Raw genomic sequence first — 26,095 nt, 5'->3', positions numbered from 1 at the left:
CAAGAGAGCAGATGATGTGCAGGAGTGATGGCTGCTTTAACCCTGCCTCCCCCCCAGCGATATCCCACACAAATTACTCAGGACCTGGTGACAGTCTGAATGGGACAGTGCACAGCAGAGCATTCCCCCCCAGCACACCAGGTCTCCTCCTCTCAGATCACTGTGCACCCTCCACCACACGCTTTTTGGGGTTTGAAATGAGCAAACACAGCCACGTTTGTTCCACCACCAGCAGCACGTCGTGATTCCAAGGTCGTCAAGCTTTGAACAAATGTGAACTCTTATCCCCAAAACACTCAGAAGAACAGCAGCCAAATGATGAGCTCAAAGGCCATTAGGGAAGGCCAGTAAAGACTAAACATGTGAATGAAAGAAAATAAGAGCAGCTCCAGCCCTTGGAAAACTTATCTTGACTCTAAATTCTTTGGTGTAGTAGCCAGTCTCCCTTGGCAGAGCAGTCAGTATAAGGCCAGTCCTCTGTCCTTGGCATCACTGCAGTGGCAACTGTGTACTTGCAATCTCATTACTGCAAGTAATAAATCCAGGTGAAGAGACTCGAAGCTACATCCTTGTACCTCGGTAAGAGGAGTCAGGGAATGAGGTTGCAGTAATTCTGGAGAGCAGACTGAGGCATAAGTAGGCATAATGATTTGTTGGAAGCTCTCAAGGGAGCTTCAGCTTTTGACCCAGGCTCAAACTACTAAAATATGTGGCTAAAACAAAGTCCTAATTTTCACTCTGCAATGGGGACTGCCACTGTCCAGTCATTCTCTGGTGAGACGTGAGTTTTTACAGAGCTGCAGCTCTGTTCTCTCTGCTTTGCCCCAGCCTCCCAGGCCACAGGCCTCTGGTTCCAGCAGGTCCACAAAGCCACCACAACCTTGGAGGTAAGGGGCTGAGGGAAGGAATCTGTGCATAAACAACAGACATGGGAAGGTTTGGCAGCATGATGGCAGCTGCTAAAAGAGGAACTAGTCCAAGAGGTGAGAGAGAACAAAGCCCAGGGGCCTGGATGGCAGCAGCGGGGGTCTTGAAGGCCAGTATCACAGCATTAGTGACCTTAAGGACTTCTGCCAACACAAACACATTCAGGCAGCAATAAAACCCTGACTGGGTTATACAGTTACAACAAGACATACGGGAGCTCCAGACTTGGAGGTTAGTAACATATTATCTAATGTCACGTTAAATGAAAATTCACTGATTAGTTGCTACTTCCATCCCTTTCCTTCTTTCCAAACAAAAGCACTCTCATCCCTCAGTATTACCCTGCAATACCTGAAAACCCTTTGGCCACTAAGGAGTCACAGTATATAGTCAATAACCTACCTAAAGGATGATGAAACTGTTTAAGCCTATCTAACTGTGGGCTGCATTGTTTCTGTGCAGCTCCCAGCCACATACTATTGCCCCTTTCCTTGCACCAGCACTGCTGTGCATGCAACCAAGTTGCAGTGAGCCAGTTAAGACAGTTCTGTCAGCTACAAAAGAGTCCCTGGTTTTGTCAGGTGAAATTAAGCAGGTCAGGACCACAGAGGTGAAGAAATACAAAGCTCAGACAGAAGAGCAGAAGCAGCAGGATAGAAGCTGGCCAAGCAATGAAAGTTCAAAATTAGAGCAGTGTAAGCCTCCCTGGAATTGCCTCCTGAGACCTGAGCAAGCACTACCACCCAGGTTGGGCAAAACACAAAACTAAACTTGTCCTCCAAGGATGTTTTCCACAGCTACTGGGCACACATGACAGTAAGAACTCAAACAATCACTGAGATGGCTAGACACTTCCCCAGAGCCTTCCAGGGCAGAGATGAGGAAGAAACTGAAGTTACACAGGCAGACTCTCTCAGACTGAGTGAGGAACTCAAGCAGAAGCAGTTAGGATGCATGAGTCAAAAAACTAAGCAGGGACCAGAACAAAAATTGAAGGAAGAATCTCAGGCAAGCAGTCCTCAGCTCTTTCCAGAGGGGAAAGAGATGAAAAGTTTCATAGCACCAAATAATGCCACACAGTGGTTCAGGGCAGTAAGGAATCCCAGCTCCCATCAACAGTGCAGGGGGAGTTCAGCTGGAATGCAGCCAGGCACCATGGTCACCATCTTCCACTTCTGCCCATACAGATATACATCTGACAGCACACAGTCAAAAGCAGATTCGAGATAGCTCACTTGAAGCACAAAGCCTCATGCACAAAAGCAAGATCACTGGGTGATAAGCACCCAGTACTGGGTCACAGATGCCATCCTCCACAATGCCTAGGATGCCATCAAGGTGACAGAAACTTCCCCAGCACATACATGGGTACCAGTGCATTAGGGCACCATGCAGGAGTTGTCACCTGCTCACAAATCTCCAGCAGCTGTTCTCAGCTCTCACCAAGGTCAGTCCTGCAGTCAGCCTCACAAGACCCTCCTTTCTTCCTAACAAGATCCAATACAGGGGTGAGTCAAATGGTCTGTCACTACATCCTGCTAGCAAATAACTGTTCCTAATCAACTACCAACCATCCTGCAGCATATGCTCAGGAGGAGACCAAGAGCCCCAGCTGCTACAGCCCTGACTATATGGACAGTGCAGGCCAAGGTCATGAGTGAAGTTTTCCAGTCATGGAAACCATTTACCCTGCTATAAATCTTCCCAAAAAACTATGCCTGCTTCAGGCTGTCCAAGACAGCCCAGTCAGCTCTACTCAGCCCCTAGTACTGTTTAGGAACATCAGAAAAACAGGAGTGAGTATAGGGCAGGAGAGGCCTCATTAAGAGCAATGAACTAGGCTGACAGGAAGGCAGGTGCAACCAAGACCCCAGAAACCATCTGCCAGCATAGCTGTGTGCACTCTGATTCCAGCATGAAAACGGAGCATGCGGAGAGAAGTGGTGGCTGTAGGACCCAGCAAGAGGGCAGAGTTATAGTAGCCTTTTCTCTCTGTCCCTCCTTAGCAGGCCCCTTCAAGTAAGTCAGTGTCTCTGCACAGGCAAGATGATGCTCTCCAGGCACATTGCAGACCACTGCAGCCTACTAGCAGCACAGTTGAGGCAGTTTTTGGGAATGCACTAGCAAGATATCCTGCTGTTGGTTCTGCGGAGAAGCACCTCAGGACTCTTCTTGCTTCTTGGCTTCCTCCTGCTGCTAACAAATGCACAAGAGTTCCAACCTCAACCACTGAGAAGCATGCTCCCTGCAGAGCATCACAATGAACAGGGAACAGCCGGCACTGGTTCTTTTGCACAACACTGAGGCAGGGAGCTAGGGATAATCCCAAACTGCTGTCGGCAGGCACTCGTTGCTGGTGGCTGTTGAACCCCTCCTGGCACTAAGGAATCAGGGAGATGACCACAGCCTTGGCCGACGAGCAAGTCAGGTTCCCCACATCTTCGGTGCTACCTGAGCTGGAGCTGGCTGAACCAGGTGCTAACGGCACAGTCCACACGCATCACCAGGGAGATCCCCAGCAGGAGGCAGATGCTGCTCACCATGAAGCCCAGAGATTCAAAGAGGAACCTGGAGGCACAACAGATGCAATAAGGTATCATGCTACCCACAACCCCAGCAGATAATTTTCCCTGACAGTGAGGGACCGGTAGTACCACCAGTCATACAACGTGGATTGCATTTATTCCTTAGCAGTGGATGCTGCTTGCGATCCAGAAGCCAAGCATGCCTGTAGTTCCTTGCTGGTTTCAAGGCCATTCGGGAAGACACTAAAGTGGGATTTGGGAACTCCCAGAGGTCAAGGACATCCCACGTGCCTACTACTGCAAAGGTTTGCATCTCATTTGTAGGCTGATAACACTACCTTTGCCTCTCTGCCCTGAATATTCTTTAACTTACAGGTGGGCTCTGGGCGTCCTTGAAAATCAAGGAGAAAGGACTCTGCTCCAGTCTGAGTCCAGCTTCTGAACCTGAAGCAGGAATTAGTCAAGGCCAATTCTACAGCCTCTACTAGTGAAAAGTTATTGAAGATCAATCACATGGTCACTTCCAGTATTACTAGCTAAGAACTATAGCCAAGACTTCAGCAGCATGAGCCAACACCCAGCATCAAACTAACTCCTGCAACTTACTTTGGGGCAAAGACCTTCCAGACCATGAGGTGCCTCCTGAGGATCACAGCTGCACACACACAGGCCAGAAGCTGTTGGTGAGACCAGGAAAATAAAGTTACAAGTGACACACTGCAAAGTCCTTCTGGGCAACAGGTCCATACCTGAAAGCAATACTAAATTGTGCAGACCTGAGAGGCCAGTACATCAGAAATAAGCATCCCAAAGAGGATTCTCTCCCATCATCGCATCAGGAAAGACAAACAACCTGTGCTGCATACAGGCCCTTCAAGGAAAGGGCAGCACACAGGAGAGCTCCCATTACAGCTAAGCTTACCTAATCTTTCAGAGAGAAGGGCAGTCACACATGGCCTCCTCCTCGTCTCACACTGTTTCTGGTCTGATTGTATAGGAAAATTGAAAAGCTAAACCTCAGAAAGCTGTTTACTTTCACGGGATTAAGTTTCTGACATTTAGCTCCCAGCACAGACAAAAAACAAAGGTGATTTGTGACCAGGATTGGGATAAAAAAACAAATGGGATTACAAACTTGCAGTTTCCAAACAGATGCTCCTGGGCAGATGGAAACAAAAAGCAACCTAATTTGTACTGCTGCTTCCATGCTGTTGCCCTTCTCAAAGCAAATGGTAAATTGCACAGATTAAGAAGAGGATCTTTGCATCTGCTTTTTCACCTGTACCTCAACATTTCTTCCCTGGCCTGCCTCTGACCCAACTGAGCCCTATCTCATGTCAAAGAGCCCCGTGGCTCTCACAGCACAGTTTTATTCCCAGACAGCCATCCCACCTCAGGCCATACCTGTGCCCCAAGGACAAAGAGGTACTTCAGCCCCAGCTGCAGCAGAGCAGTGGAGAACTTCTCTGGGGATTCCCGCAGCCTCATCTCCATCATGTGTTCATCCACCGTCTGCAGCTCCTCCTGAGGTTCCCTCTTGGACTTCTTCTTCTGTGAGCTGGGCATCTCACACACAAAGGGCCAAAGCAGGAGCAGAGGGCAGCCAACTACCTCGAGGACAAAGGCACATGAAGTTACCAGGAGCCCAGGAGATGAGGAGCAGTCTAGGCTCTGCCGTCATGCCCTGGACGTGGCAGGAATCATATACTCCAGCTCCAGCTTGCTGGTCAGGCACAACTGCATGGAGGCTGCAAGCCACGGGCAGCTCTGCAGCCCCAAAAGGGGACAGTGAAGATGCTGCTGTTCAGTTGGTGCTGGAGCCTTCATCACCTCGTGCTCAGCCTGCAGGTGTCCAGACAAGGCAAAGCCATGTCTGCTCAGGCTCAACGGCCCAGGAAGAAATTGATTTACCTGCAAAGAGGATATGGGAGGCAAACGTGTTGGCGCCCACCAGGACAGCAGGAAGGAGGTTTGTGCTGTGGTCAAGGTGAAAGCCCACAAAGGCTGCGTTCCAGTGGATGGCCGGGAAGATGGGCTGATGGCCCGTGGAATAGAAGAATTGGGAAGCAGCAAGGAGCCATGAGATGACTGCAAACCAGGGCACTGAAAAAGGCTCTGAGAGAGAAAAAGAGAGAGAGAGAGAGAAAGATCAGCATCAAGGAACAAGATAGTCCAAAGAAACCTACAGGGTTTTCTTTCATGTTCCCCTCCCACTCACTCTTCTGTGACAGAAACTAGTCAAGATGCCAGTACATGGCCAGGTGCTCCCTCTGCTGCCCACCCTGCTGCGGGACTCTGTCAGCAACAGAGGGCTTAGCAGCTGCTCCCACTTCTGGAAAGAAGCATTGGGGTAGGACTCCCTTCTCTTCCCACACTCCCTCCACACTGCATGCATCTCTTCTATTAGAGAATTTAAGCAGCTTTAAATAAGCTACAAGGATCCTGCAAGGAGGATCTGTGTACTGCCATTCCCCAGGAGCAAAGACTGGACTCTGCTTCTCCCACTGAAAACAGGATGAGGCTGCAGTCTTGTAATGCTCAGGTTGCACATCCAAAAGATGTTCCACTGAACCCTGACTCACCAGTGTCTCCTGCGAGGCTTCTGGCACGTGTGTGGATGTGCAGCAGCACAAAGGCCTCCAAGAAGAGGAGTAGGAAGGCAAGACTGAGCCGCTCAGTGTGCAGGAGCATCAAGAGGAAGCCCATGAGGGTGAGCGCTATGACCAGGGCTGCTGAGTACACACTCCCTAGCCCATAGGCTGCAACTGTGGCCCTGCAGCTGCGCCGTTCCAGGCGACTCTTCTCAGACTCCTGCATCCTCTTGTAGATCTGAGGGATGACCTGGAGCAAGTCAACTTTGGAGCTTGGAATCCCCTGGTAGGGAGTGACAATGGATCCTGCAGACTCCCGTGAATCCTTTGCAAACACTGTCATGGGATGGCACAGCAGGAGCAGCAACCCAATAAACACTAACCCGTACACAGCCCATGGAAAGGCAATGACTGCCACCTGTACCAGCTCCTGCAGCTTGCCCAGAGAGTCCTCAGCACTGGATGCAACAGCCCAGTAGCAGGCAATGCAAAGGACCACCAGTGGGAAACCCCAACGTACAAAGAGTACAAGGGGGTCTGAGCTGTTCAGATTGCCGTAGTGTCGCAGCCAGCTCCGCACTGCATACACCAGCCCAGCCAGCAAGGCCACGCATAAGAGGTAGAAGAGGTTCTTGGCCCGTGTGTTTCTTAGGCTGGCAAGAGGTGGAAGGAAAACGGAGGGCCGGCACTGAGGGATTTCTTCACGGCACTGGTGGAAAAAGCCAGAGAGTCGCACGCAAAGCAGAAGCACAGCCACAAGGCACAGCAGGTGCCAGCTCTCTTTTCGGTAAGAGGAAAAGCCAAGAGGCTGCTGTTTGGAACCTTCCGGTACAGTCAGGCGACCATCCCAGTGGAGCTTCCCTATCAGCAGCATCACCAGTGAGGCCAACAGGAATGGGGCAACTTGGGCCTCAGCTATCACAAAGCTATCAGAAAACATTGCTCCGCAGCGAAAAAGGAGAATGCCCATGGGGAATGCCAGCCCCAGCCACACTCGCAGCCTCTGCCTCACACCAGTGCTGGCTAAGGGTGGCTGGGTGCCCAACAAACGGGCTCGCTTGGGATGCCAGCCCCACCAGTGCCAGAAAAAGCCCAGCAGAGATGCTGCAGCTGCCCAAGACAGCAGCAGGAGGAGATCCAGCTCCTCCTGTGTGAGCACACAGGCTAGCCCACACAGAACAGCTGTAGCCAGCCCCCAAAGAAGGGGGTACAGGAGGCAGCTGCGATAGAAAGAGTCAGACATTGTGGCCAGCTCTGAGGCCACATAGCAGAGCAAGCAGGAAGCAGCAACGAGGGAGCAGCCCCCCACCATACGCAGAGGATGAAAGCGGGCCCAGGACTGGGTGCACACAGCCCGTGCCTGCCGCAGGTAGAGCTGGAAGCGGCTGATGAGGCTTCTGAGCTTGGACTCCAGTTCCGGAGACACCAGCATTGCCCTCTGCACCTGGGCCAAGAGCTGAATGTGCTCCTCTACAGCGCTGGAGAAGAGCTCCTGCAGGTGCTGGAGCTGCTCTGCTGGCAGGTCCTGAGCAACCAGTGAGTAGGAGTGCAGGAAGCGGTCCACCTGCAACAGGAGAGAGGACAGAATCAGAAAGCAGTGTTGGGAAGGGGACTCACTGCCACCTTCCTCACATAACCCTTCTGGAGTGTAAGCAGTCTCAGAAAAATAATCCCTCTGCCAAAGCAATATCCCTCTGAAGTAATATATCTGTCCTGACAACTGTGCTGACACCTTTCAGCCACCCAGTTCTCCACCTGTTAGCACTACACATCATTACAAGTTCATACATAGAGTCTTTGGTAACCACAAGGTAAACGTCCCCCAGAATGTCAAGTCATCACCAGCTATTACTCCGAACCACTGCCAACTTTCATCTTGTGTTGTTACTTTTTTTCCATGACAACAGGCATCAAATTAAACAACTTGCAGTGGATCAAATCAAACTGTTCACTCTTTTTGACAGACACATTAAGCCACCATACTAAGGAGAATTCCTTCTGCCTTTTCCTTTAAGTCCACAGTAACTGAGCCAGCTATGACCCCAAAGTTGCCACAAAAGTCTTAAGAGAGCATTAACCAGTCAGGGCACCTGTAAGAACATTCAGCTGCTCAACAGTGCAGATCAGCTCAATTCCAGAAATACATGGATAATTTCACATGGCTTCCAGTCACCTTGAAGCACAAGAAGAACCAGTCTGCTCCTGCCCTTGAATGGTAAACACATGTGCTAGCTCTCTCCCAGGCTTGCATGACCTCCTCGGTATGCCAATGCTTCTTTAAAACCAACGTGATCAAGCCAGAAACACTCAGACAACTAGCTGCAATGATTTAAGAGACAGCTCTAGATATGGCTAATTCCCCATACATGATGAATATTCTCAGTGGCTAATGGACAGTAAAGTGTATTATCATCTCTAAATGACAAAGCACACTGCTCCTATATAAATAGGAAGCACAATGAACACTTCTGCCTTCCCATTAGCAATAACATCCTCTCCAGCTCTTCACTGATATGCAGTAATGGTGCCCAATCTACATAGCTGTTTCCAGGCATCTGGGTCAAAATAAGGTCCTGCTTTGGTATGCCTTCTTCCTTGAGAACCACAGGACTACATCAGAGCCCTGACTGTGGGCTCGAGGAATAAAATCAGGCTAGCAATGTGCTTCTAGCAATGCAGGATCCCTCACAGGCAGCCAGGCTTTTAGGTGAGACACACACCTTGTAACACGTGAAAAATCTTTTCTGTTCCAATTTATTCTGTTATTACAAGGCGTTTCTTTTATTCACTACTTCATTCACTACCACTTTCCTCCTGCCACTGCTCTAGGACAGTATTATAGCTAACACTGTTTCTCCTCCAAAACTGAAGAAACATCAAAACACCTGCATGTACTTCTCAATCCCTATTAAGGAAACTTACCCCTAGTCACCTTCAGCCTCGAGGAAACAACCTTCCCATCAGCTTCTCCAAGTAAACAAACCCACTTCTAACCACCTGGGACCTTACCATGAAGCAAATAACACCTTCCAGGTCAGTGTTTTTCTACAGTGCAGCGCTCATTACCAGGTACTAAACAGGTGCCTCCCATTAATGTTTGGAATATGATTGTCTTTTACCAAACAAACACTGCAAGCAGGTAACTCACAAAGTTCTCTATGAAGATGACAACATATCACTGTCTCACCTATACCAAGCAGAAGAGGTGTGTGCCTAAGAAAACTTTCCTTCTCTCCTCCAGTTTAGCAGTGAGGCCTGCCATAGACATAGTACTGTGCTACCTTCCAGCTTCCAAACAACTGCCAAACTACCCAGCTGAAAGCAGCTCCCAAGAAGCCAAATGCAGTGAATTCCCAATATGTCCAAGAGCTAAGACCACACAACTAACCCCTGGCACTACCACAGCACTGCCAGCCAGTCTTTCCCTGCCGTACCTGTTTGGCATTGATGTGATAAACCAAGAGCTGCTGCAAAGCTTCAGACACAGCATCACCATCCCCGGAGAACAGCTCAGCCATCACTTCCCCTATGTTACTGTAGGGAATGGGCACACCCAGCAGCAGGGCCATAGTGGGTACCAGGTTCACCTGGGGAATGGCCTCAGGCTCCTGGAGAGACAAAGGAGGAATAAGACATTTGGAAAGGACACAGCAATGTAGACTTTCATCCAGGAGAAAGGACGATGGTGAGGCATCGCTGTTGAGAGGTGATACTGGGAAAGACAATGGTTAAAACACAGGGGAAACTCAATCCTGCCCAAAGCAAATGATAGAAGATACCTGCAGGTCCCTGTGTCTCTCCCTCCCAATCTAAACAATTTTGATTGAGCTGTTATGCTTCGCACCCCACAATGCAGTTTTTGCCCAAGATGCCACCTCAGGCAGTAGCAACTAAAGATCTGCTTCTTACCTCAGGAGGGTCGGTGCCGAACAGAGGTGTTTTACTATACACAAACAGTGCTGCATTCACTTCCCTCTGGCTATCACCACCATGGTCTCCAGTCTCTGTCATGCCATGGTCTCCAGCCACCAGAAGGAGAGTGTCATTCCCCAAGTGATCCACCAAGGACCTGTCACCACATATAAGGAAAGTCATCAACCCCCGGGAGCACAGGTGGGAGAGGATATGTCCCTTCCAAGCCTGATTATGTGGGAGAGGTGAAGCTCACCAAAGGACCTGAGCAAAACTAGGTGCTGACAGAGAGCTGTATCAACTGAACCAGAGACTGGGACAATGGATGCTTTAAAAATGAACTAAAAAGTCAGAGCGCTGAAATGAGGTAGACTGATGTTGTCTAAATCTCCTGTGAGTGTTCCTCAAGGCTGCATGGGATCTCTAAAAATAATGACATTCAGAAGGAATATTCCCAATTTCAGGCTAGCTAATCCCATGAGGGTCTTACCTATTGCATCATGCTGTGTGAGCAAACTCCTGCTTCTAAGGAAAAAAAGATGTGGGATTTGTCCCTGAAGGATGCAAAAAGTACAGCACAATGCATATGCACTCTCACATACAGAAAGGCGTGTTACTCAGTCCTTGTAACAGCAAAAATGAAATCAATCCTAAGTCAACAGCCATAGCATTTTAGCTTCAGGCACAGCTGTGTAAGCAGAATTTCTGGATTCCATTCTGCACTCTGACACAAACACACAACTTGCAGGCCTGTGCAGTAAATTCAGCACTCCCTAGCCAAGGTTCTCCAAATGTTTCTCAAACATCAGCTAAGTCTCAGTGTGACAACCTCTAATTTAAGATGAAGAAAGTGAGGCGCCACCAACTGATGGTTTGGTTGAGAACTAAGGCTCCAAGATCTGAAAAGGCCTCAGCTCTGAAACCAAACCCTGTTCTTTGTCATTCCCTTGTGAACATATGCCTATACAGACAAGACTGTCCAATAGCTGGGCTCCCAGCTGCTACTGGTCACATCCATTCTCCGTGGTAACAGGTTTTCTGTATCCATAAATCCCCTTGTAAGACCCCCTAGTTTGGCCGAAAGCAGGAACCAATTGGCAACCCACTACCACTGCAATCATCACCTGAGCATCTCATTCATCTGGGTGAGCTTCTTGGCCATTTCAGGATGGTCAGGTCCATGTTTGTGCCCACAGTGGTCCACACCAAGGAAGTGAGCAATCAGCAAGTCCCACTCACCACTGTTCACTGCAAAACAAGGAAACTCTTATCACACAGTAGCCTAGGATTAAGAACACGCTCTACTCCTGGATCCCTCTGCCAGAGCTGTACAGCTGCTTCTGGAAACTGCTGCTTCTTCCCCTCTTGCAAAACCAAGGGGACGCTCAGGAAAAGGAAAATCCAGAAATCCAGTTCTTCCCTGAAGGTATTTCAGGTTAGACTCATCCACGTGCCTCTCTGCATCCCATGTGGAACATGGGCCTGGCATACAAATGCTGTCCCATGCCAGGGACATATCCCTCCCTTCTACTCCAGGGTCTCAGCACATGGAAATCAATACATTTGCAGATAAATGACAAATTGAATGACAAACTACAAGGAAATACCCATCATTAGGGCAATTTCCTCATCTTCACCTTAAAAGACCACCGCAACTTTGATTTATCTAGATTTATATGCAGATAAAGCGAAGAACATTTTCCCTAACCTAAGTCTCAATAGGGAGTCTGAAATCACATAAAATTCACAAATCAACCCCACACTTCAACTTCTCCCTGAGACTGGGAGCAGCAATTTGCTCTCACCTTCCACTGGGTGGCAGGACTACTGGATTAGTCCTAAAGCACCGCCAGGAAGCCATGCAGCAAAACAGAGGAAAGAGCTGCTCCTCCTGGCTGTATATTTCTAGGACAGACATAGAACTCAAAATTGCAGCCCAGTCCTACCAATCAGCCCTACCTCCCAAATGGAGAAACAGTATTTAGAGAAACAGTTCATGGGTCCTCAAAGCTGTCTTATCTGTGGAAATCCAGCTAGATGACTGTAATCCCCGGGCAGCAGACATGAGTGGGTGTGACTACACAGTGCTATCACACCAAAATTCTTCAGTTCTACCCCAGTCTTGTAGTAGGAACCCTGTACAACAAAAGGGGTGGATCAGCCTTATAGGGAAGAACTACTTACCAGTAGGATAAAGATACTGCAAGATCCCATTGTCCACAGTGTGAAGATCCTTCACATTGAAAGAAGGGAAAAAATAAGAGCGGAAAAACTTCTTTGGGAAGAGTCCATCCCAAGTATCATCACCCATGAAGACCACTCTTCTTCCTGAGGCAGAAAAAAATGAACTGATGAGAGTAGGAAGCCCACCCGAGTCACATCATTAAACACACTAGTGTCAAGTCTGGGAAGATCCAGCTCATGTGCTGGAGCACTGTCTCCTTCAAAACCCATAATAAAAGAGACTGAGACTTTTTAATCACCATCTGGTTGCAAGTGAGCTTGAATAAAGGGAGAGTTCTGCCCCCTTTGTAGCCCTCTAAGTGCTCCCAGCTCCAAACGCACCAGCACAACCGCATTACTTATCATTAACCTCTGCCACGTCACCTTAGTAGAAAGATGCACAAACTAAACAGGCCAAAAAGTAGATGGTCATTCATTTGCATTACTGTATTACCAAGCAGATAGAGCACTGCCAAGGGCTGCACAATCCAACTGTAAGACACAACACAATAGATGGCTACTGACAGCAGATATCAGAAACTGAATCCTGGGCTCCAACTTGAAACATAACTGTGGTGGGCTTTTATATGCAGAAAAGGCAAGAGCATACATGCTTACCATTGCCCACACTTTGCTTGTCCTTGCCACGTCTGCAACCAGCCGTGCTGTTATGTTTTCTGAGCCTTTCCAGATTGGCAGCAGAAACCACCTCCCCTAATGCTGTGGCACAAGGTCTGCGAGTGCTTTTGCACTCTGATGACTAACTGCATTTGCCTGCCTTCCTCACACAGGGAAGCTGGCAACCCATTGTCCCATCCCATGCAAAAGCATGATTGTCATTTGTAGCACTCTGAGCCCCGGAAGAAAATCTTTCCAGGTAATGCAGGACAGCATCGTACTATCCTCTCTCTCATCCATCATCCCATCCTAACAAGAAACTCTTTACTACCTCACTAATCACATCTAGGCAACACCGAACTATACAGAAAATGTAGTAACAGATGCAGGCAGGTGAGGTTCCCATACCACACCTGGCTCAAGCTCCGCCCTCATCGGGTGTCTCACCTGACTGCCAACAGACTTACAGTGTCCTTGGCATGTCAGAGCCGCTCCTGGCAATAACCTTGTGGCAGCCACCACTAGCACAGCCACCTTCACATGTTTCTCACCATCTCTGAATAAACCCTAAGCCAGGTCCCACCTGCTTCTCACTCCCAGCACCAGACAAAGCCCACCTGCATAACAGCTTCAGCCAAGTCTGGGGTAGGGTGAAAGAATTAGCTGACAGCCAGGAGGTGTGCTAATCAGTTCCCTTAACAGGGAGAGAAGAATAAAGGTCCCACATGAGCACAAGTGCCTTCTACGTGCCCTCCCCTGGCTGGACGTCGCACGTACCATTCTGCACCAGCTGTGCCAGCAGGTTGTCCTCCTGGATCGCGTAGGTAGCAAAGTTATTGCCTACATCAATGAAAGTGGGCAGTGACCCGGTGGTGAGGCCCTTGATGCGCTGCATGGTGGCGGTGGGGGGATCAGCTAGGAAGCGGTAGAGGCGGGCATGGTGGGGCTGAGAAGTCTCCAGGTGGTGCAGAAAACTCAGCTTATTCTCATAGGGCAGTGGGTTGACCTTGGCTGGGTTAAACAAGGCAAATTCAAAACGAAGGGCATCGATGATAACGAGCACGATCTTGGGAAAGCGCTGGGGCAGCCAACAGGAGCCTGGTGGGAGGTTCTGCTTGTCCCACGGTGGTGGTGCGAGTGGGTCTGAGCAGGAACTGCTGTTGGCAAGCTCAATACGGGTGAGCAGGAAGCCACTCATGAAGAGCCCAATACCAGAGAAGAAGAGCAAGCAGACCCAGGCCAGGAAAAGCAGCACCGGCCACCGCTGCATCCTGCGGGGTAAGACAAACGAGCTCAGTCCCAAGGCTCCACCTGAGCCAGCGTCCATCCCCGGCCATTGCTCCGCACACCAGCCCTTCCCAACGCCCCCCGCCCCCAGCTCTTGTAGCCACTACCTGTGACTCCCCCACTGCCCTTACACTGCCCTGCCGACCCCGCTCTGCGCCTCCACCTCCCTCAGAGCTCCCCCATCCCTCGCCCCCATCAGCCCCACAGCCCCCCTCCCACGTCCACCATACCCTACCTCAGCACACCGTCCCTGACACTGTCCCGCCGCCACCACCTCCCCCGACCCGCTCCAGCTCCTTCCAGTCCCCTCGTTCCCCCTCGTTCCCCCGGACCCTCCCGGCCTCCCCCCGCCCCTGTCCACTCACCTGCGGCCGCCACGGCCCGGCCCGAGCCGCCCCGGAAGCACCGGCGGCCCGAGAGCGGCGACGTGCGGCGCGACGGATGTGACAGCGCCCCCTGCCGGCGGGTCCTCCGAGCGCCTTTCATGGGACCCCAGCGCGTCCCCATCGTCCAAAGCTGGATCCATTAAGTTAATTATTAATTAAGGATGGGAACTATTAGGAGGTTCCATAAGGGGGGCTGCGGAGGTCGTGAGGGGCGGCTGAGAGCTCTGGGTGTGCTGGGCCCAGGGCAGAGGAGCTGAGGGGAGGCTGATGGCGGCTGCAGCTGCTCACAGGAGCGGAGGGCAGCGCTGAGCTCTGCTCTAACAGCGATCACGGCCATGAGCTGCCGGAGCTGAAGGGGTGTTGGACACAACTACCACCCCTGCACCTGATGGAGGGGGTTCAGCATTCACCCTCTGTACAGGCAGCTGCTCCGATCCCCCTCAGCTGGTACCTGCCAAACTCCGGAGCTGCTCCCCTCTGTCCCTACATACTGACACCAGCACCAGTTTCCAGCACGTTCCTCTACCCACCCCCCCAGTGGCACCAGCAACAGCTCGAGCTGCTGCATGCATGCAACCACCAGCACAAGGCTCCGTGTCATTCCAGAACCAGAACAGCCCGTGGGCACAGGCTCTTCTTGCGGATTGTCACAGGCACGGAGCCTCTCAGGACAGTCATCACTTCATGCTGCAACCCTCCATGTCAGGACACAGCTCTGAGCACCACAAGGATGTGCTGTAGCGATGGTACTATTTATTACGTGATCAGATTCAGATACAAAATAAGGGCCAAGGGAAGAAGAATGTCTAGCTGAGGAAGGTGGTGGAACAGGGCTCCCCACAGGCTCGCAGGCCCTGGACAAGTATCCCCTTTCTGGTGGGTGCTGCCCCATCAGTGTGTCCAGTGTCTGTTCTGCCCCACTAGCTGGAGGTTGCCTGCTCTGCCTTAAGCAACTCTGTGCTGGGGGGCTGGGGGTCCTCATGGGCTAGAGGTAGCTCATCCCGAGTCTTCACAGCTTGTGTCTTGGTCAGCGTGGTGTAGATGCCCAATGCCTGCAGGAAATGAGAGAGCCATCAGGGAGGAGATGAGATGCACTGGATGGATACAGGAACAGAAATGGTCATTTGTCCCTAGAGAGGGCCCTGTGGGACAGCAAGAATATCTGCAACAAGGCTGTGACAGGAGAGGACAGGGTGTGCATAGGGCTGGGACAGAGCAGGCCCCACAAGGTAGATAGGGCCACAGCAGCTTCTGAAAGGGCTCTGCTCAAAGCCCTGATGTTGTCAGGTCACATCACCATTTTAAGACAGCTGCATGGGGAACTACTGCTAGCACACAGCAATGCCCTCAGGAACCAAGCCAAATCCCTGCTCTACACTCAGCTGCATGCCAGCAGAGCGGTGGTCGAGACTTACATATCGAGAAGACAGAAGTCAGCACTTACCTTGTATTTTTACCAGCTTGTTCTGCCCTCTCTTCTACAGCAGCAAACCATCACAGGCCTGTTTTGCAGCTAGGGACAGCTACACCAGAGACCGCCTGGTTTCCACAGGATGCTGCAAAGCAGCTGCTCCAACCCACACCTTCTATTCCAGACCCACACACTGGGCTCATTTCCTCATCTCCACACCTCTCACTCAGCACAAACACCCATCCACCACGGTAAACCTGGTTGTCACTTTCACTAGCCCCCAACAAACAGCATCCCATTGCTGACACTGACCTGTGCTACCATGTGGGTGACATCACCAGTGTTGGTTGGCAGCAGGACTGTGTTGGAATCTTTGGCAAGCTTGGAGAAGGCGCTCACATACTGCTCAGCCACAGAGAGAGAGGCTGCTGCACTGCCGTGCTGGAGAGAGACAGATCAGGCCCATCAGGAAAGATGCCAAGTCATGTATGACCAAGAGCTCAGCCCAGCCTGTTCTGTGTGCAGCTCATCACAGAAATTTTCACTGCTGCTCAGGATGCCAGTAGACATCACAGAGAAAGCCATGTGCCACCCCAGCTTCAGTTTCACCTCCCTCAATGCTAGCACCAAAGCTCTGGCTTCCCCCAGTAGCCATGGCTTACCTGCTGTGCCAGAGCAGCTGCCAGGAGCTGAATGGCCTCAGCCTTGGCCTTAGCTCTGACCAACATGGCATTGGCTTCTCCTGCAATGAAGCACAGCAGAATGCGCATCAGAACTGAGACAAAGTGCTTGCAATAGTTACAGCAAGACAATTTCATTCATGCAAAGCCTCCTTTTCGATAACAATACCTCAGTGCTGTTCTACAACAACCCTCCTCCTACCCCAGGCTGTGGAGGGGTCTCAAAGGCCCTAGCAGAGAGGAATGAGCAGCTGAAGAAGCCTGGCCCACAGCGATGCAGTCTGCTCTCAAGGAGTATCACCCCTCAGCCCAGAGCAAAACAGATCCCCCCGGGCCCTAGTGATCAATACTCATTCCAACCCAAGGCATTACCAGCAGCTTTGTTGATTTGTTCAGCTTTCTCAGCTTCTGATGCCAAGATCTGGGCCTGCTTCTGCCCCTCAGCCACATTGATAGCAGATTCACGTGTCCCCTCTGATTCCAGCACTGTTGCCCGCTTCCGTCGCTCTGCCTCCACCTGCAAACACAGGTGCTGAGGTTTAACCCAGCAGGCACCTCCACACCACACCGCCATTCACTCACTGCTCAGCTCCCAGTGGGACAGGGGAGAGAACCAGAGAAAAAGAAAGAAGTGAGAATTATTTTTAAAGATAAAAACTACTTAGAAAGACATTGAAGGGAGAGAGAAGTAACAGTAATGATAATTACACACACACACAAACATACAGTTGTACCAAACAAGTGAATCACAAAGCAATTGCTCACCTCCCATTGACTGACACCCAGGCAGTCCCCCAGCTCCCTCCCCAGAGTTTTTTATTCTAGCTTTTTCACCTGATGTCATATGGTATCAAACATCCCTTTGGCCAGTTTAGGTCAGCTATCCCAGTACTGCCTTCTCCCAGCTCTTCCCACTGGGAAGAACAGTATGAGAAGCTGACCATTAAACACCCTTGGTTCTGTAGAGCGTTGCTGAGCAACTAAACCACTGGTGTGTTATCAACATTGCTTTTCTCTTCTAGACCCAAATTACAGCACCATGCCAGGCCCTACAGAGGAAATGAACTCTGCCCTACATGAAAGCAAAACAACAGGTCAGCAGCCCACCTGCCACAGATGCTCTGATGGAACCCCACCCAGCAGAGACACAGTCCTAACATCTCACTTGGCCACACACAGCTTAGCAAAGCATAAGAAGGCTGCTACAAAACACTGAGAGATCCCTAGTGTGGGCTGGTTCTGTATCTTGGGATTTTAAAGGGAGCTGACAAAGCTTGTGAGTACTAGGCAGGGGCCACCACTGCAGGAATAAGGATGGGATTTGTTCAGTAGCTGCGTATTTGCAGCCAAAGTGCCAGCAGGCTTCCTTCCCTGCAGGGGGCCCAGTGCTGTAAGCTCTGCATGGAGAACAACAGTGCTGAGTGGAAGGGGAGGCTTATGTTTCATTCTACACTGCTCATCCAGAGAGCCAAACCTGCATCTGCATAGATTCCTTCACACGCGGGGGCACGTGGATGTCCTTAATCTCATAGCGTAGGCACCGGATACCCCAGCAGTCTGAGGCTTGGTTGATGGCATCCACTATGTTGGCATTGAGGGACTCACGTTCCTGGAAGACACAAATGAAACAGCAGAGAAAAAAATGAAGAGAATATGAAGACAAGAGATCAGAAGGGACACAGACACCTTCCCTGTGGGCCAACATTACATAGAAAAGCCCAGCTCCAGGAGTTTAAGGTAAGGCCAAATGCTGCCCGTATCTCTTGAGGTGACTAAAACCAAAATTGCTGATACAAGCCATCAGTGCACAACTGGACAGAAAGGCCTCTCCCATGAATGCAAACAGTTCCTGACTCCACCCCCCAAAAAAATAAGTAGCTTGGGAGCTTCAGCCTGTTTGAACACAGTCAGCAGGACACAGCACTGGGCTTCAGCAAAACGTTCTTGACTCGAGAGAAATAGAGCCACACTTCCAGGTCAGGGCACAAGCCAAAAATAACTACAGCAAGACATCACCAAGGAACCATGAGCAGGCTGAGTGAAACAGAAGCCAGAAGTCCTAAGCAAAAGGCATTTTGGTGTTAAATGTATCAGCCTGGTGGCACAGACCCCGCAGGGTTTTGAGAAGCTGTCAGATACTGGCAGCTCCAGTATCCACCTCCATAGCTCACCCGGAAAACTCTATCAAGGGAAAGTTTGCCGAGTTCAGATCTCATGGTGGTCTGGGCCAATTGGGTCACAGCATATTCAGGATCCTCCACCCCATAGCTGGCCTGGAGAATAGAAGCAAAAGATACACAGGTTGTTGGCTGCCTCATGCCTTTGGGTTCAAGCTGAGCCTCAGCACAGCAGGGATGGTACCTTGTAGGGATCCATGACACGCAGATAGAGCACTCCATCAATCTGCAGGGTGACATTATCTACCAGGAGAGAAATAAGGGAGAAATAAACAGGATAATTAACACCTGTGAGTGCAGCAGCCTGTGACATTCCTGCTCATCCCACACTGCTCCTCCCTCAGCCCAGATGCAAGAAAAGGGACAGGAGACAGGAGCCCTTCTTACCCAGGGTGACGGCTGACTGCTCTGGGACATTGATGACGATTTCCTTGAGGCTCTGCACGTAGCGTATCCGATCCAGCAGAGGGATGAGGAAATTCAAGCCCTGCGACAAGGGTGGGGTTGGACAGCTGAGCCCTGAAGCCAGGCAGGGGTTTTCCCAGCCAGAATAGAGGGATGTACAAACGAACCCCAAACACGATGTGCTCCCATCGCTTCTGATAAGTTCACTTCACACACGAGGGAGCTTAAATTACCCACAGCCGTTAACACCCCACCACAGGAAACCAGCCTATAGTCTACGGGCAGCTACAAGGGTCGTACAACAAGCACGGGCACTCGGACCAGCCCCTCAACCCGCGCACAACACAACACACGTGCTCGCAACCGCTCCAGGAACCTGCGGGATCCAGAAGGGGAGAAAAGCGGCTCCTTACAGGCTCGAGGATACGGTGGAACTTGCCCATCCTCTCCACCACCCAGGCCTCTTGCTGCGGCACGAAGAGCACGCCGATATTGACGGGAAGGCCGGAGTTCAGCCGCTGCGGGGCCGGGGCCAGCCACGACGGGCGCTTCAGCACCGGAACGCGCTGCAGAAAGGGAAAGGCACGGGATGGGGCAGGGAACGGGGCACGGGATGGGGCCGGCACAGCGCTCATCCCCCGCCGGGCTGCCGGCCTCCACCCGCACCGCGCGGCGGGAGGACCGGGCTAAGACCCAGCGCTGCGCCGCAGAGCTGCGGCCCCCGCCCCGCTCCCGTCGGACCCCGACCCGCCGTGTGTCGCTCCGTCCCTGTCCCTGTCCCTGTCCCCGTACCCGCAGCAGCCCGGGCCCTGCCCGCCGCGCCGCCTGCGCCAGCATCGTGCCGCTCCCCGCCCGGAACGCTCCGCACGCCGCCCGCCCCTTCCGGAGCAGCGCCCTTCTCCTCCTCCCGGCCCGGCCGCCTCGCCCCGTGGTTCCGCGGTGCCCGAGGTGTGAGGCCCGGGCTGGGTTCGCAAACGTTTATTAAATAGAAATCAACACAGAAGTACCACTACGGCGCTCCGGGAGGGGACTCAGCACGGCGTGAAGCCCACGGACCTGGGGTGCTGCAGGGGGAGGCCAAGGGGTGTTGCGGGGAGGGAAGGGGCCGCCCCTCACCTGGCCGTGAGCCCCCAGGGCTGCGATTGAGGACAGCCGGGCCTGGTGGTTCTACCCGGCCCCGTGCTCCCGAGCCATTCCGGCCGTGGCTGGAGCCCTGGGTGACGCACAGCGATGTTTCGGCCACACCGAGTTGTTGCCCACTGAGTCTCGGCCAACCCTCCAGGCTCGTCCTTCACCCCCGCCCTCATCCCCATCACCCTGCCAGGAACCATATCTCCAACACCTCCGCACCCCTATGACAATAAATACTAATAAATACAAACTTCCCAACTTGCTGCTCCCAACCCAGGGCCAGGCGCAGGTTGGGAGAAGCCCACCCCCCTCAGTTCCAGCCACACCTCCCAGCTCATAAAAGTCCTGGGCACAGCCCTTGGGGTGCTCCCCAGTCCCTGCCCCTCCTCATAAATCCCCTTTGGTGATGCCAGCTCTGCCCCAGGGCACAGCTGTGACAACAGTGCTGCTCAGGAGGAGGGGTGCAAGGGGTTGGGGACACTGCAAGGCGGCTGCGCTTGGTCTCTCCTTTACTCAATGATCCCCAAAGCACTGGGCTGGGTGCTGCTCGGTGGCCCTGAGCGAGGAAGAAGGGTCAGGGCCAGGGTGAGTAGCGAGGGTTCCTTGGCATCTCTGTGAAGGATTTCAGTTCATATGGGATCCCCGAGTCGACCTCGATTGACTTGCGTGAGAAAAGCAGCCGGATGTTGTCATGAAGGTAGATCTTCCCAGACTTGGAGCTGTGAAATCTGAGAGGAGAAGGATGAAGGAACTTTAGGTGTGCATGCAAGGGCCAGGACAGCCTCACTGGTAGCAGGGGACACAACTGCCTCCCCTCCTGTGGCCCCTGGTCATGGTGGCCACATTCTGGTTGCCTTTGGAGGGAAAGGACCCACTGCCCGTGGGCAGAACAGCAGCTTCCACCTCCTTGCAGCCCTTCTGGGCAAACAGAGGCTGGTCCTGACTCCTCTGCACAGCTACTGGGTCAGGCTGCCGTGCCCCTAAACAGCCAGGTCTATAGATTTGGAGAAGGAAACACAGGGAAAGGGGGTCTGGCAGGTCCCCATCCCACCCAGTATCCCTACCTCAGGTGCATCAGGTAGCAGAGGACCCTGCGGGGTGGGCCATTGCCTGGTGTCTCGCTGCAGGCCACAGTGGCCCCTTTCTCTTTCCCTACAGGCACCAGGAAGATGCGGTGGCGTAGGAAGGTCATGTGGTTGGCAGGCATGTCCTGGAAGTCATATGTCACCAAGAACATCTTCACCACAGTCTTGTTGGGGTTAAATAAGGTCTGAGGGTAGAGGATAGGTGGTTAGGGGTCAGACAAGGAATAGCCCATAGGTAAGGCTGGGACATCTGGGGGTAACAACAGAGGACACAAGGGACCAGAAGAGTCCCCAGGGGGTCTTGCATGAGGCTCAGCTCATGCCCAGCCTATAAAGTCCAGCAAATATTGCTCAGAGACACAACCAACAGAGGTAAGTCCTCTCCACCCACCTCCATTCTTGTGCTCCCATCCCATCCTCACTGCACATATACATTCTCCTTCCAAGGACCCCACCAGCCTCGACCTTCCCCAAATCTCCTGTCCCGCTGTCTCACTCCCAGCACCCCGGGGAGTCCCATGCTTCCTCAACTGCACTTTATGGGGGCGTGCAAACTCTCAATAACAACAGAGAAACTGTGGATGCCCCATTCTTGGAAGTGTTCAAGGCCTGGCTGGATGAGGCCTCAGGCAGCCTGTTCAGGTGGTATATGTCCCTGCCAAGACATCCTATGACTCTGTGACAATGCAGTATATCCACCTTGAGAAGCAACAGGAACCCACCCGCCACTCACCACTTGGATGGTTCCTGCTTTAGGAACGCTGTAACCCTTCTTTCCCAAGGCCTCCAAGTCAATCACTCCCTGGGGCAAAAGAAACAGCACATGTCAGAAGGAGAAATGTATAGCCCAGCTGGGACCTGGCACAGTGCTGAGATCCCACTTCCCCTTTGCTTTGCAGGTTAAATGGCAGTATCCTCAGTGTGTAGTTGCATCCCCACCCACAGGCCCAGCCCGTCTGTGTACCAGGAAAGGTGAGGGTGCACTGTGCTCGGAGATGTCGAAGTAGGTGACGTCCACGGGCAGGGTGACGTGCTGCGGGCAGTAGGAGCCACTGGCACCAATCTCTGCGGTGAAGCCCTCGATGCGCCCCGATGGTGCAAAGCGCCCCTTCAGGATGGACTCCTGAGGAAAGAGGAAAGCATACAGACCTTCAACAGCCTGCACTGCAAGCAGGTGTCTGTGTGTCTCCAGGCTCACTGGAGGCCTTGGCTGCACTTTCAGACAGAACCCACTGATGGGCTTAAATCACCCTTCTGACACAGAGAAGGACATGCCACCCTGCCCCATGCCAACTGCTGTAGACAGCAGCTGGCTCCCATCAGGCTCAGCTTCTCCTAGTCCAAGCTTTCAAGACCCACCTCCCTCCCCAGCAGGACACAGCGACACGGACACCATTACCTCAAAGTTGCCCAGCAGAGCATGGCTGACAGTGGTGGTGGCCCAGGATGCTGCAGAGGAACGGGTTCCCCTGCGGAAGCTGCTCCGGAGATGTCGCCTTGAGAGAGAGGAGAATATCGGCATGGGGCTGGAGAGCAGAGACCTGGGCCATACATGTTCCTTAGAGTGCAGATCCCTCCCCACCGGGGATGGGGGGACATCCCTTTCTCCTGCCCCTTTCCTCAACGGAGGTTGAACTCATTTTCCTAACCCTGGAAGTAGCCTCCCTCCACCTCACAGCCAGGGCTCTTGTGGGTCTTGCAAGTCAGCCCAACCTGCCCACCCCACTGTGATGCAAGGTGCTGGGACCACTGTACTCGAGACCCTGCAGTGAGGCCTCGCCGCCGCGACACTCACAATTTGAGGCGCAGCCCACTCTTCAGCCTCCTCCCGGCTGTAGTGCCATCTGCAGAGCTCTGGAAAGGACATGAAACCAAGAACTGTATTAGGGCAGCAGCAGGGGACTGTGCACACCAGGAGATGCTACCACCCATTGCCATGTCCCACAGTGGTCCCAGCAGTTGAGACAAGACCCTCCGAGGCAACAGGCTGAGCAGCACAAGGCATATAAGGGCCAAAGGACTGCCCAAATCTAGAGCTGGCTATAAGGGCAAGTCTTCACCCTCTCAAACTGGCCCAGCCCAAAGGGATGATGGAACTGGCAGGACTGGGAAGGTGTAAGAGGCCAAAAGCGCTATTGCCTCAAAGTTTGCTGCGGATGGACACATCCAGGCAAGTCCTGGTCATATCTCACGGGAGATGGCCATCTTAGGGGTACACACATGACTCTAACCAAGCCCCCAGGAAGGTCACCTAGGCAGGAAAGAAGTAGGATAAAAAGGGCATGGACAAACCATGAAGACAGGAATCTGGCTTCAGATCCCTCACTGCTGCCAACAGGCTCTCCTGGGCCTGCTGCATGAGACCCTGCTGCTTCCTCCACCACCTGCTCTGTGCTGACCCACTTGCTGCTTGTGGCTGGTCACTGTGCTGCTGCTCCCTTCTGGTGCTGCTCTCCCCTGCGCTTTAGCCTTGGACCAGCTGCACGCCGTGTGCTGGGACACTACTGCATCCAGGTGGTGCCTATCCCTGCTTTACGCAGTTCTTCCTTTCTTCCTACCTTTCCTATCATCTGCTTTCCCCTCCCCATCACCCCAGTTCTCAGTAGTCGCCTCTCCTCTCTCCCCCATCTTCTCAGCTGATGATTATTTGTAATAAACTGATTGGACCAACATGTGAACCGTTGTTTCTTAACCTCACACCGGGTATAACATATCAAAGAACCTTGCCTCCCTCCTTAATATAAATTGGTATAATTGTAAATTAGTATAAATTGGTGCAAGACAGAATGCAAGACAAGGGAAGCTATGGAGAGCCTCACTCTGCAAAGGCAGTGCTGGGGCAGACAAGCTGGGGATGAAGAGTTAAGGATGGTTCATAGAAACGAAGGGTAAACATAGTTTACAGAAGCAAATACTGTCCTAGGCCAGCCACCAGCCACTGCCCTGCTCATGTCTGCGTTGTGCATATATCCATGCCACTGTGGGCTATACGCCCACAAAGAACAGCCCAGGATGTTCCCTGCCTCCTCCTGCCCCTGCAGTGACTCACCTTGGCAGTGGGAAGCAGATGATTCCAGAAAGGGGCTCCCTTGGCATCAGTGCTGCGGCAGGCTGTGGGCACTGGGTGGCACGGCAGGGCTCTCTTCTTCTTCACCAGCTGCGACAGGCTTTCATCCTCAGAGCAGGAGTCAGCCATAGTCTCCCCAGCTGGCAGCAGCTTCCTTTTGGCTGGGCAGCTGCTGCTGCTGCTGCTGCTGTTCCCACAGGGTGTCTTTTCCTGGGAGCTCAGGTTGCTGGGCTCAGGGCTGTGCATCTGTGGGGCCAGAGGCTCCTTGCACCCATTAGCCACCACCAGCCATTCCTCTGCTTCGCCAGCCCCATAGCTGTGAGCGGGGCTGCTGCCTGGCTTCTCTCCCCTCCCATGACAGTCCTGCTGGGTTTTTTGTGCAATAGTGTGCAAATCAAGGTCAAGTAGGTTGTGGTCACTCATTCGCTCCCCATTCTCCCAGCAGTCTGCAAGCTGATTCCCTGGCGGGACAGGGCAACTATCGCTTGTGTGCAAAGTACTGCAAGCAATGTGCTGTGGCCAGAAGGAGGAGGTATCTTGCGGCTTGTCCTCTCTATTGGCCTTAGGACTGGGACTGCTCACACACCGGTGCTCCACCACCTGCAGCCCGCTGTGGGAGAAGTGCTGGGCAGAGCCGCACAGAGAGAGCTCGTCCATGAGCAGACCATCCTCAAAAGTATCATCGTCCTCCAGGGCAGGCTGCCCCAGGCCCCCATCACACTTGTTGTCCACCCCAGCACCCCAGTGAGTTCGTTTGGGATCCCGCACCCCCTCTGGAGTTCGCTGCTCAGGGTAGCCCCTCTTGAGAGCTGAGTGACTGCCCGCTCGTTGCTCCGTGCTCTCGGAGGAGCTGGAGAGATGGGAGAAGATGGAGACCTGGTAAACCTTCTGGCGCTTGATCTCTGTCTCGTTGTAGCCCATGAGGATGCCGTGGCGGGCACAGTGTTGTGAGGAAGGCTCCAAGGCCGCCTCTCCGCTGGGTCGGGACAGGCTGGAGTCGGTGCTGCGCTCTGGGGGCAGGGACGTCTCAGTGTGGATGTGCCGCATGGAGCCTCACTTGGCGGGACTCCACGTGGAGCTGGAGTCAGGACAGCCCATGCAGCAGCAGGAAGGGGACAGTAAAGTGCCACGGGTGGTGCTGAGAGGGCAGGAGCTGGACCTCTTGCTCAGGATGTCCAGGTGAGCTCCCCAGTACGGGGCTCTAGGAAGAGAAAGGAGTGAGGTCAGGTGAGATCGTGGCCCTTATCCGGCTTTGCAGCCCTGCTGGGAGGTAGCAGCTCCCCCCGGGATGGAAGGAGGAATCAGCACAGCGCAGCGTCTCCATAGAACCCGGTCCTCACTCACCTGCAGGATCAGCACTTTCCTCCTGGCCTGGACACAGAAAGGAGACTCCAGCCTGGCTGGAGGCTGAGGACAAGTTCGTACAAGCAATGAGAAGAGGGTCTGCCCTCTGCTGGGGACCTGCCGAACTCGTACTGCTCCGCAGTGCAGCAGTAAGGCAGGTCAGACCAGTCCCAGGGGCTCAGGACTGTAACCACCCCATCGGGCACCAGCATCTGATCTGTGTGTCCTTACAACAAAACCTTGTCCCAGCCGCATGTGCCAAAGGATGCAGGCTGTCTCAGGCCACCAGCCCCACACAGGGATGGGAACCCGCCTGTGCAACCCAG

General features: G+C 52.7%; 3 protein-coding genes across 5 annotated transcripts in view; all 3 read right to left on the bottom strand.

Moving 5' to 3' along the window:
• Positions 1 to 216: 216 nt before the first annotated feature.
• PIGO (phosphatidylinositol glycan anchor biosynthesis class O) lies at positions 217 to 14,609 on the bottom strand. Of its 2 annotated transcripts, none has more exons than XR_014939253.1 (11): positions 14,449 to 14,609; positions 13,574 to 14,067; positions 12,140 to 12,283; positions 11,080 to 11,203; positions 9,953 to 10,112; positions 9,478 to 9,651; positions 6,035 to 7,607; positions 5,364 to 5,567; positions 4,857 to 5,063; positions 4,059 to 4,129; positions 217 to 3,495 (listed from the first exon to the last, which is right to left on the bottom strand). XR_014939253.1 is itself a non-coding variant. In XM_015848321.3 (11 exons), exons 1-11 carry the CDS (start codon positions 14,607 to 14,609, stop codon positions 3,375 to 3,377), a joined length of 3,429 nt encoding a protein of 1,142 aa, XP_015703807.3. In that variant the 3' UTR covers positions 217 to 3,374. The 2 variants fall into 2 exon arrangements, 1 of the variants encoding a protein (XP_015703807.3); XM_015848321.3 differs by having other exon boundaries at positions 4,857 to 5,059.
• Positions 14,610 to 15,202: 593 nt separating this feature from the next.
• On the bottom strand, positions 15,203 to 20,013 carry STOML2 (stomatin like 2). The gene is made up of 10 exons (XM_015848331.3): positions 19,935 to 20,013; positions 19,556 to 19,708; positions 19,125 to 19,224; positions 18,922 to 18,980; positions 18,732 to 18,833; positions 18,035 to 18,169; positions 16,933 to 17,077; positions 16,543 to 16,622; positions 16,193 to 16,321; positions 15,203 to 15,521 (listed from the first exon to the last, which is right to left on the bottom strand). The coding sequence occupies exons 1-10, from the start codon at positions 19,977 to 19,979 to the stop codon at positions 15,390 to 15,392; spliced, it is 1,080 nt and encodes a 359-aa protein (XP_015703817.2). The 5' UTR covers positions 19,980 to 20,013; the 3' UTR covers positions 15,203 to 15,389.
• Positions 20,014 to 20,105: 92 nt separating this feature from the next.
• The window catches only part of ATOSB (atos homolog B), a 6,628-nt gene continuing 638 nt past the window's right edge, over positions 20,106 to 26,095 (bottom strand). The window contains exons 2-8 of one of the 2 annotated variants that reach the window (XM_085528486.1): positions 24,408 to 25,626; positions 23,154 to 23,212; positions 22,758 to 22,854; positions 22,323 to 22,481; positions 22,092 to 22,160; positions 21,338 to 21,543; positions 20,106 to 21,001 (exon numbers count right to left, since the gene is read on the bottom strand). In XM_085528486.1, the coding sequence (XP_085384612.1) occupies positions 20,848 to 21,001; positions 21,338 to 21,543; positions 22,092 to 22,160; positions 22,323 to 22,481; positions 22,758 to 22,854; positions 23,154 to 23,212; positions 24,408 to 25,472 (1,809 nt within the window). In that variant the 5' untranslated portion in view covers positions 25,473 to 25,626 and the 3' untranslated portion in view covers positions 20,106 to 20,847. The remainder of the gene's footprint in view (positions 21,002 to 21,337; positions 21,544 to 22,091; positions 22,161 to 22,322; positions 22,482 to 22,757; positions 22,855 to 23,153; positions 23,213 to 24,407; positions 25,627 to 26,095) is intronic. The other variant, XR_014939254.1, reaches the window with a different exon arrangement.

This window comes from Coturnix japonica, chromosome Z, assembly GCF_054131305.1.
Source record: "Coturnix japonica strain WE chromosome Z, WE-NBRP24, whole genome shotgun sequence".
NCBI classification, from domain to species: Eukaryota; Metazoa; Chordata; class Aves; order Galliformes; family Phasianidae; genus Coturnix; species Coturnix japonica.
This window is presented reverse-complemented; position numbering and strand designations above follow the sequence as displayed.